The sequence below is a fragment of the Diabrotica undecimpunctata genome, chromosome 9 (genome assembly GCF_040954645.1).
Source record: "Diabrotica undecimpunctata isolate CICGRU chromosome 9, icDiaUnde3, whole genome shotgun sequence".
NCBI lineage: Eukaryota > Metazoa > Arthropoda > Insecta > Coleoptera > Chrysomelidae > Diabrotica > Diabrotica undecimpunctata.
In genome coordinates this window covers 46,067,281-46,087,729 of record NC_092811.1, presented here as the reverse complement: position 1 = coordinate 46,087,729, position 20,449 = coordinate 46,067,281, and the positions used below count along the sequence as shown (strand labels likewise).

Sequence of the window (20,449 nt, the reverse complement as noted above, 5' to 3'; positions counted from 1 at the left end):
TATTATTCGAAAGAGTAATTCATCGTTCGCAAGCCCTTCTTTTCTTATTGATAAAAAAAAGATGTAAATTGGACATGGACATAAGAAGAAACAAAAATTGTTAAAGAAATAAAGAAAGTTATAGTCTCAGAACCAATTTTAACAATATTTAATCCGAAACATGACATAATAGTTTACACGGATGCAAGTAGAGAAGGATTTTTGGAGGCATAATAACTCAAATTGTTGATGGTCGTGAAAAGTCAATTGCCTATTTTAGCAAGCAAACCACAAAAGAAGAAAAGAAATATCATTCTTTTGAATTAGAGCTTTTGGCTATTGTCAAAACCTTAGAAATATATAGATAATATTTAGCAGGAAGATCTTTTACCGTAATAACAGACTGCAATTCCGTTAAAAATGCATTAGTAAAACAAACAATAATCCCAAGAACAGCAAGATGTTTTTGTGTTTACAAAATTTTTGTTTTGGAATAAAACATAAATCAGGAGTACAACTACAACATGTAGATGCCTTAAGTAGGAACTTTGAAAGAACTGAAGCAGGGGAAAGTCTTGAAATTAAAGTGATGCTCATCAAAGAAGACGACTATCTAAGAGAAGCACAGGATACAGATACGGAAATAAATAAAAAAAAAGATTATTCTTTTGTCAGGAGATCAGGAAAATCATAAGGATACTTTCAAGAAATATGATTTAAGAGGAAACAAAGTTTATAAAATAACGGAATATGGTAGAAGATGATATGTGCCTAAAAATTGTCGTTGGCAAATTGTCCAAATGAATCATGACGATATTGGACATTTTGCGTTGGATAAAACAATTAAAAGAATAAAAGAACGGTATTGATTTCCACGAATGCGAAGATTTATTAAGAAATACATTTCGGCTTGTCTTGCCTGTTTATACCATAAACAACCGGGAGGAAAAAAGCCTGGCTATCTACATTCCATTCCAAAATATGCTAGACCGTTTCATACACTCCATGCCGATCATTTAGGGCCATTTGTGTTAACGAAATCTCAAAATAAATACGTCTTGGTTTTGATTGATGCCTTTTCTAAATTTGTGTTTGTTGAAGCTGTCCCAGATACATCAAGTAAACATGTTATTCGTGCTTTAGAAGAAATTTTTAAAATATTTGGTAACACCAAACGAATGATATCAGAGCTTTTGTTTCAAAAGAATTTTTGAACTATATGGCAGAGAGAGGAATTAGAGTGTTTACAACTGCAGTAGGAATGGCAAGAGGCAACGGCCAAGTAGAAAGGGCAAATAAAACATTACTGGATACCATGGCCACAATGGGTGCAAAGAGTCCGATATGTGGGATAAGAATTTAAAAAACATTCAACAAGGAATAAACGGGACAAAACACCGAATAACTAAATCTTCTCCCAGTGAAGTGTTTTTCGGGTACAAATTAAGAGTTGATGGAGACAAATACATAGATGATAATGATATGGACATTATTGATGTAACGTCATTGAGAAAGGATGTAGCTAAACGATTAGAAGAAAACAGAATCAAACAGAATAACGAATTTAATAAAAAAAGATCCTCTCCAGTGAAATATGCTGTTGGTGACCTGGTATTGACAAAAGTTACAAGTTTTCCAGCAAACAATGAAAGTAAGAAGCTTTTAGAAAAGTATAGAGGGCCATTCAGGATTGTTGAGGTTCTACCAAATGATAGATATCGTGTAAAAGAAGATGTACATTCATCAAGAACAAGGCGTCCTTATGAAGGAGTTGTTGGTGGAGAAAACATCAAGAGATTTAAGATTCAAAGATCTTAAAATTATTCAGGTTAGTTACATGAGAGTGTAGTCATTTTGTAGAATGACATAAAGATATTCTATGGTTTAAAAGGAATTTGTTTGAATAGCTGGAACTAAAAAAAAAAAAATATATATTTTAATTGTCATTCTGAAAAATGACAACAAAGTGTTTCAATGAGCTGAATGGGTTTATTTGAGTAGTTCTGACTATTTGAAGCAAATTTATTTTATTCGTCATTCTGAAAAATGACAAATAAATGTTCTAATGTTCTGAATGGATTTTCAGTTCGTCATTCTGAAAAATGACAAATAAATGTTTTAATGTTCTGAATGGATTTTCAGTTCGTCATTCTGCAAAATGACAAATAAATGTTTTAATGTTCTGAATGGATGTTCAGTTCGTCATTCTGCAAAATGACAAATAAATGTTCTAATGTTCTGAATGGATTTTCAGTTCGTCATTCTGAAAAATGACAAATAAATGTTTTAATGTTCTGAATGGATTTTCAGTTCGTCATTCTGCAAAATGACAAATAAATGTTTTAATGTTCTGAATGGATTTTCAGTTCGTCATTCTGCAAAATGACAAATAAATGTTCTAATGTTCTGAATGGATTTTCAGTTCGTCATTCTGCAAAATGACAAATAAATGTTTTAATGTTCTGAATGGATTTTCAGTTCGTCATTCTGCAAAATGAAAAATAAATGTTCTAATGTTCTGAATGGATTTTCAGTTCGTCATTCTGCAAAATGACAAATAAATGTTCTAATGTTCTGAATGGATTTTCAGTTCGTCATTCTGAAAAATGACAAATAAATGTTCTAATGTTCTGAATGGATTTTCAGTTCGTCATTCTGAAAAATGACAAATAAATGTTATAGTGTTCTGAATGGATTTTCAGTTCGTCATTCTGAAAAATGACCAATGTTTTAATGTTCTGAATGGATTTTCAGTTCGTCATTCTGAAAAATGACAAATAAATGTTCTAATGTTCTGAATGGATTTTCAGTTCGTCATTCTGAAAAATGTCAAATAAATGTTTTAATGTTCTGAATGGATATTCAGTTCACCATTCTGCAAAATGACACCCAAATGTTTTAATGTCTTGAATGAGTTTGTTTGAATAGCCGTAGCTATTCGAAACAAATTTATTCACATTGTCATTCTGAAAAATGACAGCCATATGTTTTAATGTTTAAAAATGAGCTTGTATGGATAGTTGTAGCTATCTGAAACGAATTAATTTAGACTATGTCATTCTGCAGAATGATGGAGCCTTTCTATAAATTGGCATTCTTAATAATAAAGAACATATTATTTTTTTTTAAATAGGTGTTGTACGATCGAGGACGATCGTGACGTCAGGATGGTCGAATGCAGTCACACTATTATCCTAATACGCTGATCAGCTTAAGTCACTAACTTCCTAATGTCCTAATCAGCTTAAGATGGAATACTGGTAGTTCTGTTATGACATTGTGAAGTCACACTCAACTTCTAATACGGTGATTGGCTTGGGTCACTAATTGCCTTATATGGTCACGAGTAGTTCGGTGATGACACATAAACACAGCGGAACGAGAGATAATAATTTGGTGTGATTTAATTATGACCATTGTGAACGAGTTTGATTTAATTTAATAAAATAGCTATATTTACGTAAATACGTGTTTTAACTATTTTAATAGACGATACTATTTTAATAGACGATATTATCACTACATACTTATTTGATTAGGAAAATTAACTATAAGTAGATAAAAATTATGAATAATTATTTTAAACTTGGTAAAATTAAAAATTCAATTATCACTAATTGCTATAACTGATAGCGTGTTTACACTTCGATTGCTCGATCGATTCTCCCCATTTTCTTTTAAATAACTAAAACTATAACTTATAATAAACGAACAAAATGCTCAGCTATTGTTACTGAGAGTTTGGGAAAGTGTTTTGTAAAAAATTGAGCTCTTAATTAAGAGAGCCAGGGTGCTTTTTTCTTTAATAATGGATTAAACAACAGATATTGCTACAAAAAACAATGTGCATTTGCAATTATAAGAAGAAATTTAGAAGGCAAATCCAAATACTTTCTGCTAAGAATATATTTAAAACTAAACAAGTGCGGAGATTACAAAAATCGGTTTAAGCTCAGCGGAAAAGAATTTTTAAGTTGCGTAGTATCGTAAAAGAGCTATCAAAAAAAATTAATTTAATGAAGACCAAGTTCATACAATTATGGAACAATTTGGACCAAATGAACAATTAATTAATCGTTTGTTTAATAAAACTACAAAACAAACAGTATCTAGAAAATATTCTCATGAAATTAGAATGTTTGCTCTTACTTTACATTTTTATTCTGCCGCTGCATATGACTACCTAAGGAAACGGTTTTTAAATTGTTTACCAGTCGTAAAAACTTTATCAAAATAGTATATTTCACTGAATGCTGAGCCAGGATTCACTACAGAGGTTTTGAATTTGTTAAAAGTAGCAATAAAAAAATTGTCTCTTCTCTTATTATGGATGAACTGAATATCCGAGAAAAAATTGATTACTTCAATGACAAATATTATGGTTATGTTGATTTCGGAGCAGAGCATGATAAAAGTTGTGATAAATAAAGTATTAGTGTTTCTTATAACTGCTAGTAATGAGTCATGGAAAATTGCAGTTGAATATTCTTTTATAAATACTTTAACAGGCATACAAAAATCTGAACTTGTTTGTCTATTTTGCATGAATGTGGTCTAGATATAATAAATGTAACTTTTGATAGTTGTTCCACAAATCAAACAATGGCCCACATTTTAGGGTGTAATCTAAATGATATTTTTAATTTAAAAACAAATATAAATAGCGTAAGAAATCCCTTTATTTTACCAGATCCATCACATATAATCAACTCAGTGCGTAATATTTTTGAGGAAAGAAAAATTATTATAGATGGAGATGGAAATGAAATTAACTTTTATTACTTAGAACAACTTTTTAATTTACAAGACAGTGAAGGTCTCTGTCTTGCAAATAAAATAAAGAAATACCACATAAATTTCTTTCGACAAAAGATGAAAGTGAAGTTGGCTACCGAGCTTCTCAGCCGATCAGTTGCTGATGCTCTCGAATATTGTACGGACAAAATAGGAATAACTGTTTTTCAAAATTGCTCAGCTACTATAAAATTTATTAGGCTTATGAATGATGCCTTTGATATTGTAAATTCGAGAAGACTATCATCTTTTTATTATAAAAAGGCTGTTTGTGAAAATAATATAAAGCAAATAGAAGACTTTGCTACCACTTTTTCTTCATGTAGATAAGTTATATTTTAGAACGTATATTGAGTTTTAACAGGAAAATTGGTTTATTGGGACTAGCAGCTGGATTTAAAACTACTAACAATATTTATTATACCTATATTGTAGGTCCCAATCCTATATTAAAATTTTTACATGTTTATAAATGTAGTCAGGATCACCTTGAACTTTTTTTTGGATTAGTTAGGAGAGGGTTGGGAAATAATGAAAATCCAATTTGTCTTCAGTTCAAAGCTATATATAAGAAATTACTGGTTCATTCTGAAATAAGAGATAGTGGTCTAGGTAACTGTGTTCCTTTAAGTGAAATAAATATTCTTAATTGTCCCTATAAAAAACCAGTAGATATAAATAAAAGTAATGTAATATACAACACTGTTAACAAAGACACTGTAGATTATTGTTTTGCTCAAGACGATTATAGTTTTTTGGGAACAAAGTGTAATTTGAGTATATTTTCAGAGGAAATTGTCAAATATATAGCTGGATTTTTCTCAAAAAAATTAGGTAGGCAATTAAAATGTGAAATTTGTGTCTCTGCCTTATTTGGCGAAAAAAATAATGTTTTAAATAGTTTTATAGTTTCTAAAGATCGTGGAAGATTAACCTACCCCTTCAGCGACGTAATTTTAATTTGTTTTCATGTTGAAGCTATTCTAAAACAAGAACTAAAAAAAACTAAATACCCTCGTATTAGTAAACAGCTTGTTAGTATACAAGTTTTAAAATATTTTTATTATAAAGACATATTCTGTGCAATTAAAAATCATTGCTTCAATAACAGTCCTGTGGAAAACCACATAATTGTGTTGATCAAAGCAATAATGAATTATTACTGTGACATCAGAATAAGATTTGCATGTAAAAATGTTTCTCCGGCTAATAAAATTAGAAGTCAGTATTGTAACATTTTTTTTATAATTAAAATATTAAATAATTTTTAATATGTTTACCCCTGTTGCTGAGACGTCCATGATGGCCGTATTCGCAAATAATAGATATGCGGGTGGGATCGTTTACCATTAGAAAATTTTATTGCAAACTACCGACTTTCGGAACCATGGGATTCTCACGTACAGAAGGTCCTACTTATCAAAAGACGCCGCCGAAATAGTATACTTTACGGTAGGGCTTGGATTAATTCTTTTCCGGTTCCAGGTGGGTTCTGTTTAAACTTTGGTAAACAAAGTCGTAAAAAGTATTTTATAGTATTTTTCTATAAAAACTTAATCCAAAAGATTTTATTTCTCCTCACGTTTCCAACGACAAAAGTCCCGTTACTTCCGATGTCCGTTAAACCTTTTTATCTTTCTAGAAATACATACAGGCTGGTGTAATTAATAAGCTTCACTTATGGTATCGTATGGTACATTTATTTATTTAAAACACTACTGTACACTCTTACAAAGTTATTTAATCTTAAATCTGTGGCACCTGTGAATAAGCACATAAGTCAAAAAATTATCAAAACTGGGATATTATGTACTTAACCCTTAACCACTGACATGCGGTATGCCATACCGAGCCGAAAATATATTTTGTTGTAAAACGTGTTTTATAAAAGATTCTTAGAACACCATCTGTGTACCTTCAAGTGGGGTTTAATTGTACCTGCTCTCAACTTCTGCAGTTTTAGTACACGTTTAATCTTTGAGCTACGTTGACATAAAGTTTTCTTGCGGTATCAAGTACCGTATGTCAGTATTTACGTTACTATAGTTAAAAGCAGTGTAGTGTATTCTTTTGCTGTTAGTATGGCAGCAAGTTCATCCAGTTGTTCTAAATTTAGCCGCAAAACTGTAAAGCTTTCAGATGATGATTTTGAGGCTGTTTTATCTCAATGGGCTGACGAAGTACCTAGTGATTTAGAATATTTTAGTGAGAGTGATGTTGACGATGCAAGCGAAGAAGTATGTATTAAAAGTTCACACGACACCGGAAGTGAGCAGTCGAAATATATATAAAAATATTTTAATTATTTATTAACAAAATAAAAAAATTAATAATACATATTATTAAAATATATGGTATTACATTGTTAAAACTTCGTTGAACACATTTTTTTTTGAACTTCGATATTTTGTCACCAACATTTTTGCAAAAAAACAGTCGCTATACTTTAAATGCTCTTCAATCGGTATATCGGAAGGTTCCCATTTATATATTTCAGTATTACAGTAGAAACACCGAACTATATCACTAACCCCTGTATAGTAAAACCCAGCTTTGCTTAATAACAGGGGTTCAACTGTACCCTTCCAATATTTAAAAGAAAGTAAACGGTCTTCAAATTGCCACCCAGTACGGGATATACTATCATTGTTACCGTCGTCAAGACACATATTTAACTAATAAGTTAGTTCGGAAAATAATCTATATATGTAAACTTATATTGGAGGGAGGTATAAGCTTGAAATTTTTAAACAATTATCACATTAATAACACTAATTGCGCTATAAAAAGAAAAAATTTATAATAACAAAAAAGATTGACAACAAGATACAAAACCAATAAGACCTTGACCGTTTGTTCACATTTGTTACCCACGTTCATAGGATAAAAAGAATAAAACCTTGACCGGTTATTCACCTATCTTTGTTTGAACCGGTTTGGTGACCGCATATTCACCTTTTCTTGTCTATGGTCGGACTATAGAATAAAAAGAAAAAATCCAACAAGACCTTGACGGGGCAATTACCCCCATTGTGGTTAAACCTGTTTAGCTCAGTCTTAAAGATGCTACTTTCGGTTGAGTTCTATCCAAAAATATTTGTTAGACAGTAAGCCTTACACATTCAACCATGGAAGTTGGTTCTTCAAGTATCATTGTAGAGAGTGGTGTGTGTGACTCTAGTACAGATTGGGATAATTATAGCATCATTAGTGATGATGGTCCATGCGATTCTACTACGAATTGTAATCTATCTGTATGGAGTTTGTCAACACTCGAGCTATCAGAGGAGTTTAGTTCTTTGTCGGAGAGTGATATGTCAGATATAGAAAATGATAGTTTATTGTATAGTGACGTGGAATTTCAGGATGTCTTGGAAGATGATGTGTTTTTGGGACCTGTGATAGCACCACCCGAACTGATTGAGGATGTATCGGGAAATAATATGTTTTGCGGACCAGAGATAACACCATTCGAACTAATTAATGAACCAATAATTATCTATTAATCGTTTAAATATTAGTACTTTATTATGGTAATATATTTGTAATTCAATTATGTTGCAAATCCTTATTAGTTATTTTTGTACTCAAATTCTATACTTATAACCATATGCTTACCATGAAGTTTTATTGAAATCTCTTTTTAATAACTGTATTTAAAAATTTAAAATAAATGCCTTAATGCTTTTCCGTTTTCTCCTTTATTACATACAAAAACAAAATACATGGTTATAACAACAAATCTACTAAGTTATAAATTAGAGCTGGAGGGTTAGATAATAGAACAAGTGATGGAGTTTTACTATCTAGGCGACACACTATCTAGCTATGGAAAGCTTAAAACAGAAGTGGGAGATCAAGTTAATAGAGCAGAGCTGCAGGTTACCTGAATGAAACAATATGGAGAAAAAAAATATCAGGGAAGAAATGAAAGGTAGGATTTACAAAACAGTCATCAGGCTAATAATGACATACACAGTAGAAACACGAACTGACACAGAGAGAACAAAAAGAATGTTAGCGGAAATGAACACCCTCAGAAAAATCGATGGTAGGGTACTATGGTATAGAGCTAGAAGTCTAAATGTTGAAAAGAATGCTAGAAAAAACAGATAAAAACCCTCAGAAAAATCGATGGTATGACGCTATGGGACAGTGCTAGAAGTATAGATATACTACGGAGATGTAGGGTAAAGAACATCAAGAAATGGGGTAGAAATAGAAGAGTAGAATGGAATGATTATATGAGTCTAATGACAACAAATTGAGTAGTAAAGATGGTAAGAGACTGTCACCTAATGAGGAGACGATTAGCGGAAAGACCGCGAAAACGATGGAGCGACAACTTACTGGAGGAGCATTGAAAAACGGAAAGAAGAAAAAAATATAGAAATAACAATTTTTAGATGTTTTTTATTAAAAAACGATATAGAAAATCACAATAAAAATCATGTATACACAAAATGAAGAAGAAGAAAATATAAAAACAAAAATTTTTAGATATTTTTTATTAAAAAATAAACAATATATACAAATATAAACATAATTAAAAGTAAACTATATAAACTATATATACTTATATACACAAAATGAAGAAGAAGAAAATATAGAAACAACAATGTTTACATATTTTTTATTCAAAAATAAATAATATATTTATATAAATATCTAAACACAATTAAAAATAAACTATATAGACTATATATACCTATATACACAACTAAAACTAAATATTATATACAAAAATAGACTAAAACTAAATTCGGGGTCGTCGGGGTGGGATCTGTAACAAAGAAATAGCAGAATGTAGAACTACATAAAATATCATAGTGATATATAAAATTAAAGGTGACACTTAATGAAGAAAAAATTAAAATTTCACAATAGAGAATAAACTAAATTTTCGTTTGTAAAAATTCATGGAAAACTGTTTTATTATGATCCTAAAGAAGGAAAGGTTAGTGTACAAAATTAAAAGTAGTACTTAATGAAGAATAAATTAAAGTTCTGTAATAAATAATAAATTAAATTTTTGTTTGTAAAAATTTGTGGAAAACTGTTTTAATTATGATTGTAAAAAGTAAAAGTTAAGGTAAAAAATTGGATTACTCACGGTTTACTCATCCCCCAGCATCGCAGGATATCACCACCAGCATTTTTGTTGAAAAAGTCTGTAACAAACAAAAAACATTATCAGTATTGTAATTATCATTAATAGCATTACGAAAAATTTTGTTAGTAAAATTGTTGCAACATATTGTAATAAAAATTCTTACCTCGAGAATCCGTTCTTACAGTATTGGCCAGGAAAGTTTTGGTGTTGTTTATGTCTTGTGACAACCGGATTTGTTCTTCGTGGAAAGCCACCATAATTTTTTCAGCATATGCTAAAATATTTTCGGTGGCTTTCTTAAGCAGCTCACTATTTTTTATACTTTCGTTCAAACTTTCCTGGAGACGTTCCGCATGCTGCTCCAGAGCCGACACAACTCCCTCCTTGTAATTCTCGCAAAACGCCTGATGGTGAGTTTCTACTTTTTTCGGGATTTGTAGGGCGCTTGCGGCTACATTAATCAATGACGGCTCTGAATTCGATAATAATTTTTTTTCCCATACTTGGGTTTCCGTCAACGGTTTCTCTCTTGGTGGTGATCCATAATTAGATATATCTACTATATCCTCGATAGAGGATAAGTTTTCACCTAAGGGTGTTTCCTCTTCAGAGTCGGATATATCCTCGAAACCTTCTTCTCGATCCTTCACCATTTTATGTTTGCATGCAGCCTCTTCGGCGGCATGAAGAATGTCATCCTTAATAAATGTGGATGACTGAATGACATTCTCATTAACCGCGGAGTGCACCGTCGCTTTAGTTTTTAGTTTTTTTTGGTTGTTTATTTTAAAAATAAGACGCTGAGCCTCACTAATTTTTCTACAATTTACAAAAACAACACTCTCTTCCGACGGTGCACGCTGCCTATCCCTTATTTTACAGACCGGAGAAGAGATCGAAGACGGGACCGATCTTGGTGACGACGGTGCGATCGCGGACGGAATCGAATTTTCACACACCGGCGGCGGCGACTCGATTGAAGGAGGAACCGTGTTAATTAATTGTCTTTTAGCTAACGGTTCCTCAAACTCAGTATCTGGCACACTATTATATAAAACTCTTTTTTTAGCCAACAACTCCGGCTCGCGACGCGCAGAACGTTGTACGGTTTTCATTGCGAAAAGAAGCGACTATTTCAAATTGCATAACTTAAACGGGGTTATATACAACAAACCGAACCCAAGCCAAGCAACGCGAAATGGTGGGTGAAACAGGATCTACACTTGCTGTAACAAAGAAAGGTGAATACTCGAAGGCAATGTAAGCTCTTGTAAATGAAGTGAATACTCTTACGTGACCTACATAGACAACAAAGAACCGGCTATAGTTGAGTTTATGTATGTCTGCACAGCTTTGCGCTTATTGTTGGTTTTTCACATCAAGTTTTTTTTCATTTTTTTTTTTTTTTTTTTTTTTTTTTTTATATTTTTTCATTTTTGAGGTTTTTTTTTTCTTTATTTTTAGTCCTACACCCACCTTCCAACCACTCTAATAAAAGGTCTTGACGCCAGGAATACGAATATGTTATTACTTTGAGAAAAAATTAACGCGTAAAGCGGTAAAACGCTAAAAAGCGTATTTTTAGTCCTACATCACCTTTCAACCACTCTAATGAAAGGTATTGACGCCAGGAATACGAATATGTTATTATTTTTTAAAAAAATTACGTATATAGCGGTAAAGCGGTAAAAAGCTGTAAAAAAACTATTTTTTGTTACACTTCTACTTTTAACCACGCTTATAAATGCGGTAATTATCTATATTTGGGATATATTGTTAGTTTTTGTAATTATTTACTCTAATAATACCATAAAACCGGTATTTCCAGTTTAAAACCGGTAATCAAAACAAGTTTATATTTATACCCCACACTTCTTTCGTTATTGTTCATTTTCGTGTCGTACAGTCACCTAGCTTCAGTCAACAACCATGCAGTGTAACTTTTGTTTAAAAGTTTTATCCAACAAAAGCAGTGTAAGTAGGCATAAACGGGAAAGTTGTCCGGAACGATTCAATAAAGGGAAAAAGGTGAAACTTAATGATGACCTAGATGTTGTTACATCCGCTAATAATTACAATTCAACCATTGTAGAAGCAACTCCCTTTAGATCTATTGTTCATCCAGTTACCACTACATCCAATGTTATCGAATGTCAAGATTGTTATAAAAAAATTTCTGGGAGAGGACTAACAGGACATTTACGTAGTAATTCACACAAAAGTGTTATTAGTAATGATTGTGGGGTTGAGAAACTATCAAGTGCGTTTAAAAATCGTATCGGTAGTTACCGTCTTTCTAGCAACAAACATCATACTGATCACTTGGAATTTTTTAGTGAAATTGAAGGTAACGTTTTGAAGCTCCTACATAACTATTTACATAAATTTAAAGTGTTAAAAGTTAATTTCGAACTTTACTCTATGTACACAATACCTGAAAAAGATACTTATGATTTAAAATCATTTAATACAAAAAATCAGATTATTACTATTTCTACTAATTTGAAACAAGCATATCAAGATTTTATTAGGGAGATATTACCCAAGGTTTCGGAAATACAAGAAAAGGAATCTGGATGGAGTCTTTTACAAATCCAATCATTAGAAGTTAACATTAATAAGTACAACCCTCTACGATCTTCTTCATATATCAGGTTACCACGACAAATCGAGATGAAGAAAGCAATTATTAATATAATGAATAAAGATGAAGCATGTTTTGGTTGGGCGGTAAACGCATCAATTTTTGACCCAACAGGTAAATCCAATCTTACTACTTCTTATCCGCATTATACTAGTCTCTTAAAGTTCCATAATATAGAATTCCCTATGAAACTCTCAGATATACCAAAATTTGAATTACTAAATAATATTTCGATTAACGTTTTTGGGATTAGTGAATGTTTTAAAAATAATATCACACAATTGGAAATCGTTGGACCGTTGTATCATACAAAATCTAAAAAAGCTACACATGTTAACTTATTACTTATTTTTGATGAGTACGGGAATAGTCATTATTGTTACATTAAAAATTTATCGCGGTTAATATCAAAACAAAAATCACACCATAATGGTCAGACTTTTCTATGTAATGGTTGCTTACAATTTTTCTCATCCTTAGAACGTCTTCGCAAACATGAAGACAACGATTGCAACTTTGTATATACTAAGCTTCCAACTACCAACATGATTCTCAATAAATATGGACATCTACAAAAAGAAAATATCTTGCAGTTTTGAAGTATACTGCAACCGATACAATATGCAACACCTTCTGATAATTCCTCGTTTACTGTCAAAACCTATCAGCATACACCATATTCATTCGGTTTTTATGTTAAATGTTATTTTGATGACAGTTTATCACAACTTATCATTTATCGCGGTGACAACGTGGTTGAAAAGTTTATTCAAAAACTAGAAGAAAAAGTTTACACTATTTATCATAAATATCTTAAACATATTAAACCTATGAAAAAACTCACACCAGAAGAGGAATTACAATTTTTTACTAGTAAGTGTTGTCACATTTGTGATAAACCGTTCGATATTAACGAAATTAAAGTTAGAGATCATTCACATCTAACAGGGTTGTTTTCTGGCGCGGCTCATAACGCTTGTAATTTAAATTATAAATTACCTAAGTTCATACCTGTTTTCATGCATAATTTAACCAATTACGATTCGCATCTGTTTATAACAAAATTAGCTCAGAATAACGAAAAAATTGATGTTATTGCACAAACTAAAGAAAAATATATATCATTCACCAAACTACTTTTAGTTGATCGTGGTGATTTAGAGCGAAATGTATATTTAAAATTAAGGTTTGTAGATTCTTTCAGATTTTTACCTCATTCACTGGATAATTTAAGTAAAACCCTAAATGATAATCAATGTCTAGAGTTACAAAAATATTGTCGATCAAATGAAGAGTTCGGATTGTTACGACAAAAAGGTGTTTTCCCTTATTCATACCTGGATAACTTTTCAAAACTTAATGAGGTATCTTTACCCACACAAGAAGAATTTTTCGATATTTTAAAAGGTGAAGGCATTTCCGATGAAAAGTACTTACGAGCTAAGCGAGTTTGGGAAGTTTTTAATTGTAACACTTTAGGAGAGTACTCAGATGTTTATTTAAAATCAGATATTTTATTATTAGCTGATGTGTTCGAAAACTTTCGACATAATTGTTTATTTAACTATAAACTAGATCCTGCTCAATATTTAACAGCTCCATCACTTAGCTGGGATGCTATGTTACGTAAAACTAATGTTCAGCTTGAATTATTGACGGATATAGACATGCTCCATTTTTTTAAAAAGGGTATACGTGGAGGTATAAGTCAGTGTAGCACTAGATTTGCTGCTGCAAATAATCAGTATTGTGGGAATTATGAGTGTTCTAAACCTACTTCATATATTCTTTATTTAGATGCTACAAACCTTTATGGTTACGCTATGAGCCAATTCCTTCCGCATGGTGATTTTCGATGGTTAGATGATGTAGAAATCACTCATTTTGATTGTTTATCAGTCGATGATGAATCTCCAAAGGGGTATGTCTTAGAAGTTGATTTAGCTTATCCTGAAACATTACATGATTTCCATAACGACTTACCGTTTTGTCCTGAAAATCTGATTCCTCCTAATAGTAAAGATCCCAAGCTTGTATTAACGTTGTTACCGAAAAATAAATATATTATCCATTATAGAAATTTGAAACAGTGTACTGAACAAGGTTTAAAGGTGACTAAAATTCATCGAATTCTAGAATTTTCTCAATCACCGTGGTTAAAACCTTATATTGAATTAAACACGAATTTACGTAATTCTTCAAATAATGAATTTGATAAAAGTACATATAAAAATTACACAAACTCTATTTACGGGAATACTATGGAAAACGTTGATAAGAGGGTTGATATTAAACTTTTATCCCACTGGGAAAACTTGCCTGGGAGCGTCGGTGCTGAAGGGTTTATTAGTATGCCGAATTTTCACTCTGTTTCAATATTTTCTGATAATTTAGTTGCAATTCAAATGAATATCCTAAAAATAATTTACGACAAACCGGTATATGTCGGTTTTTCAATTTTAGAAATATCCAAAATTCGTATGTATGATTTTTTCTACAATTATATTAAAGCTAAATATGTAGATAATGTCGCACTTTTGTATACCGACACTGATTCATTAATTTTACACATTCAAACAGAAAACGTTTACCGCGATATCAAAGAAAACCTTCATTTATTTGATACATCCAATTACCCCGCCGATAATATCTTTAATATACCAAAAACACCATCAGTGGTTGGTAAATTAAAGGATGAGTTTAAAGGTAAACCAATTACAAATTTTTGTGGTACTGGTGCCAAAGCTTATTGTGTGACATTAAGTAACAATGATAACCTTAAAAAAGCTAAGGGAATTTCCAAAAACGTTATAAATAAATCTTTAACATTTACGGATTATAAACAAGTAGTTGATAATACTAATGCAAAGATTTATCGTAAAATGTATACATTTAAGTCACATTTACATGAAATGTATACTGAATTAAAAAATAAGGTTGCTTTAACTTCCCACGATGATAAGAGATATGTTATACCCGGAACTATTAACACATTAGCGTGGGGTCATTACAAAATAGATACGTTTATACCTAACCAACAACAAAAAAATCTTGATTATTTAATCCAGCAAGCTAAACTACTTCTACCAGAAGCAGAAAATGATGGTGGGGATAAATTTTATGTAGATAGTTTTGGAATGGATTTTTTATCGTAATGGGAGAGTTTGTTGGTGGGGTGTTTGTTTAATAACACGTTGTAGAGCTAATTCCTACAGTTCTTCTTCAGCTTTACTGCTAGTATTTACAATGTGGATATGTTACGTTACCGAAATTGAAGTTACGGATTTAAAAAGTGGTGTTCAAAACTTACACCAACTTTTTTCAAATCTGGAGTTTGATGCTTCTCATGAAGCCGTTTATGGTGCAGTGCGTCCATCATCTTATTGTCCAGAATTTTGTAAAGAATTAGCTAAAAAATATGAAAAAGGTGCTGAAATCTGTGACTTGTATCTTAAAAACCAAATATGTTTATATGGATTTGTATCGTTACTAAAAGTTGTAAAGTTGGATGGTTATTTAATTCGAATAAAAGACTATCTTCCATCTGTTTTATACGAAAAAGAAGAAAATAACGAAGATGATACTTCCAGTAATGAAGTTATTGATAAAGACATTGATGGTATGGTTGAAGATGGTTCAAGTAAATCACCAACTTAATAATCCTATATTTAGACTTTATTGTATTAACGGTATAATGTATTTAATAAAAGCATTTCTGTACTAATAATAATTGTTTTATTTACGTATTTAGCATTTATTAATATGGTGTGAGTGTAAAATATACCTTGTTTCCACCACATATTCTATATAATGAATTTATCCAAATAAAGCTACCGTGTTTAAAACACTATTGTACTTCACTATTCTGTTTCACTATTAACCTACTTCTTGTTTTTTTCCTTATTTTACCTTATAAAAATAAAGTTGTCTATTGCTAATTCTTATTTTTACATACCTGACCTGTTTGACTTTCACTGATAATGTATATTTTTATCCTTTGTGTGTAACGTTCATTAACCCCTTGACCGATCGTTGATCCCGTGACCAATCGTTGATCCCTTGACCGATCGTTGACCCCTTGACCGATCGTTGATCCCTTGACCGGCTATTGACCCCTTGACCGGCTATTGACCCCTTGACCGGCTATTGTCCCCTTGACCGGTCTTTGACCCCTTAACCGGTCTTTGACCCCTTAACCGGTCGTTGACCCCTTGACCGGTCGTTGACCCCTTGACCTCGACCTTTCGTTGACCCCTTGACCGATCGTTGACCTCGTCAGTGGTGGGGGGTATGCGATGTGGTGGGGGGTATACAAAAGGGTAGGGGTCGGTGGTGGGGGGTATACGAACGGTGCGGCTAGAAATCTCACCCCTTACCTTACCATTGGAGGGGGGTATAATAATGGTGGGGGGTTGGTAGTGGAGGGTATACGAACGGTGCGGCTAGAACTCTCATTTGCCCTCTACTGCGAGGCTCGTGAAATGCAAGTTTGTTTAACTGCTGAAGAAACGCCTTGTTCAAGTAGACAAATTGCGGATAAAGTTGACCAAAAGGAGAGAACTGTAAGGAATATTTTAAAAAGAAAAAGATACAATTGCTATAAAGTGCGAACCAACCAAGAACTTTTTTCAGACGATCATTTTAAACGTATGGAATTTTGCGAAACTGTGATGGAGAAATCGAATCAGAACAATAACTTTTTAAAAAATGTTTTGTTTTCCGATGAATCTTCATGCACAATCCATAAACGTCATAATCCATCTGTCGTCCGCTATTGGTCTAGGGAAAATAAACATTTGAGTATTGCTGTGAAAACACAATACCCAAAGAAATTAAAGGTGTGGACTGGCATTTATAACGATAATATAATTGGTCCATTTTTTATTACGGGAAATCTGAATGGACGAAAGTATCTAGATTTATTACAATCAGATTATTCCAGCAGTTCGAAACCTTGCGGTTAACTTCGATGATGTTTGGCTTCAACAGGATGGTTGCCCTGCACATAATGCATTCGAAGTTACAAATTATTTGGAACAAACATTTGCTGGACGATTAATTTCTACACGAGGAACAATAAAGTGGCCCCCTAGATCACCAGATTTAGTACCTTTGGATTTTTATTTCTGGGGAATGCTAAAATCAAAATTATATCGGCATGAATTCGAACGAGCCACCAATTAAGCAGAATTGGAAGAAAAAATTGTTCAACTTTGTAGTCGAGTACAACCAAATCAGCTAAATGCAATGAGACTTGCTTTAATTGATAGATTCGGATTTTGTTTAGCGCAAAATGGTGGTTTGTTTGAACATTTAATTGGTTAGAGATTTTTTAAAAATGCCTTTAATTTTAATTATTTAGAATAATTTTTTAATTGCTTTTTTTCTTATAAAAATAATATTTATATTTAGTTAATGTTTGTTAAGTTAATTATTGTTTTATTTTCTAGCTACCACAGCTAAAAATCTACAAAAATTACATTTAAAACTCGAATATAAGTGTTCGAGTTTTTCTTAAGGTTTACCGACGGATAAATTGTGTCCGATAATTACTGAATGCCGTCTGCCGCATCGAGTTAGAATCTATGGAGAACCTATGAGCATATTAACGTGCTAAAATGTGCGAGAAACATTTTGAACCGGTGTACATGTACAAAGGAAACACACGGAAGACATTATTTCAACAAGCACATTCAACGATTGTCTCACACACTCTTCAATATTCAAAACACACAGACGAACCATTAAAGAAAGTCATAAGGCTGGAAGGTAGATACTTTTTATTTATTCACAATTATAGTGCTTTATTATAAAAGTCATATAAAAATCAGTATCTACTTACAACTGTATACAAAGTTGTTTGTTGTTTTTCATAATATAAACAAGATCTGGAATTGTGAAATTTAATGATCTTTTATCAGCCTTATTAAGAACATATATCTTATGGTTACATACTGAGTAATATTTATGTCGTGGTTTTAGGTACAACTGAAATCTATAATGCACAGGGAGTAATTAATAGTCCAACTGATAAACATAATACTATACCTGATACTTTGATGGAAGAGTTTCTGCTAACAGGTAATTTTATTTATTGCTCCTACAACTGTATTATGCATTCAACTAATCACTAATAAGCATTAACATATCTACTTTGAACGTTTATATGTTATTTGGTTATTAAATATATTTTTATATTTCAGATGTTAATAGGCAGGAAGTGTCTAGCCCACCTAGGCCCCATACTCCAGAATGTTTCACAGCTGCAACACAAACCCCCTCCAAGTTGTCGGGAGGTACACCCAGAAAAAAGAAACTAAGATTAAAAATAAAAAATTTGCGTGCAAGTGCATAGAAAGCATATGCGTCTTCCAAACAGAAGGAAGACAATAAATCTTTAAAAAATTTTTTTTCAAATGTGTGACAAATTTTTAAACAAATCCCTAGCACAAATAGTGAAAGCTCAAGCAATTTTAAAAACTAAATGTCCAAAAAGTAGAAGGTATTCTGATGAATATAAACAATTTGCATTAACACTATATTTTTTGGGCCCAAAAGCCTATGCTTTTATGGAAAGAATATTGTATTTTCCCTCAAAACGAAGTCTTCGAAGGTATTAATTTAAAAAAAAAAACCTCCTGTAAAATTGCACTTTTGCTGGTTACGATGTTTTTCCTGAAAGGGCTCGATATAAGCCTCTAAAACTTCAAAAACTAAACATTTGTTTTATTGTGTTAACCTGTTTATATTGTTAATACATTTTGTGTTAGATATCTGTTGAAAGGAATACTCTACTTTTGAATCTGTAACTTTAACAAATCTTAAACTATTTCACAATATTTAAAGCATGGATATTTGTGCATGGAATGGCCCAGACTCAGCGCAGCAGACCATACGCATACGCCTATAAATGTCAAGTCAAATTTCAAATCGAGTAATCGAGAGTCATATTAGTAATTGTTAAAATTGTCAAATAAAAGTAATCGTATTTTGTAACAAGTAGAAAGTAACGATTACTTTTTTAAAAGTAATCGGTAATCACGATTACTATAAAGTAATCGTATTTGACATCACTAGACTCATCGAGTTAGAATCTATGGAGAAGCTATGAGCATATTAACGTGTTAATTACTATTTAACTGGGAATAAGCCACAATTAAAGGTTAAATACGTTTATTGACGTTTCAATTTCCACTTCGGAAATCGTTCTCAAAATACAAACATTAGTGTTTTTTCATTCACTAATGTTTGTATTTTGAGAACGATTTCCGAAGTGGAAATTGAAACGTCAATAAACGTATTTAACCTTTAATTGTGGCTTATTCCCAGTTAAATAGTAATTAATTTAAAATGCCACAAGAAAATAGCTTCAGAACGTTTCAGTGCCTAAAGAATATAATGTGAGAAGACATTACACAACAGTGCATGAAAATAAATATGCTACGTACACAAATGAAAGTCGGCGTGCCCTAGTTGCAGATTTGAAGAAAAAGCTTAAACAGCAAACTGGTATGTTCAGTAAAATATTACACTCTCAAACGCATTCTTTGCATGCATCTTATGCCGTGTCGCTTGAGCTGGCAAAGGCCAAAAAACCTTTCACTGATGGCAATTTGATAAAAAAATGTGCTGTTGAAATGGCCAAAGCTTTCGATGATTCTAAAATGGCGGAGAAATTTGAATCAGTGCCACTTTCACATCAAACCATACAAAGAAGGATTGTTGTATCAAGGATGTTGTATCAAGGTTGAAGGATGTTGTATGGGTGAGCAAGTAGAAAAATCTATGCTTAGCCTGGTTAAGAAAAGTTTATATTTCTCACTTTGTTTGGATGAAAGCACTGATTAAACCGATGTTAGTCAGTTGTTAATATTTGTGCGCACTACTTTTGATGATTTTACCAGTAAAGAGGAGATATT

The 20,449-nt window shown here is 32.0% G+C and overlaps 2 protein-coding genes across 2 annotated transcripts; one reads left to right on the top strand and one right to left on the bottom strand.

Moving 5' to 3' along the window:
- Positions 1 to 9,471: 9,471 nt before the first annotated feature.
- Positions 9,472 to 11,054, bottom strand: LOC140450607 (uncharacterized). The gene is made up of 3 exons (XM_072544265.1): positions 10,050 to 11,054; positions 9,887 to 9,944; positions 9,472 to 9,556 (listed from the first exon to the last, which is right to left on the bottom strand). Exons 1-3 carry the CDS (start codon positions 10,999 to 11,001, stop codon positions 9,472 to 9,474), a joined length of 1,095 nt encoding a protein of 364 aa, XP_072400366.1. The 5' UTR covers positions 11,002 to 11,054.
- Positions 11,055 to 13,360: 2,306 nt separating this feature from the next.
- LOC140450606 (uncharacterized) lies at positions 13,361 to 15,685 on the top strand. Its single transcript, XM_072544264.1, has one exon. It carries the CDS (start codon positions 13,361 to 13,363, stop codon positions 15,683 to 15,685), a length of 2,325 nt encoding a protein of 774 aa, XP_072400365.1.
- The last annotated feature ends 4,764 nt before the right edge of the window (positions 15,686 to 20,449 follow it).

Coding starts and splice junctions, on each gene's coding strand:
- LOC140450607 (XM_072544265.1), bottom strand. CDS start 11,001: ATGAAAACCGTACAACGTTCTGCGCGTCGCGAGCCGGAGTTGTTGGCT. Junction 9,945..10,049: donor TGTAAGAACGGATTCTCGAG/GTAAGAATTTTT, acceptor TGTTTGTTACAG/ACTTTTTCAACAAAAATGCT. Junction 9,557..9,886: donor TGCTGGGGGATGAGTAAACC/GTGAGTAATCCA, acceptor TCTTTGTTACAG/ATCCCACCCCGACGACCCCG.
- LOC140450606 (XM_072544264.1), top strand. CDS start 13,361: ATGAAAAAACTCACACCAGAAGAGGAATTACAATTTTTTACTAGTAAG.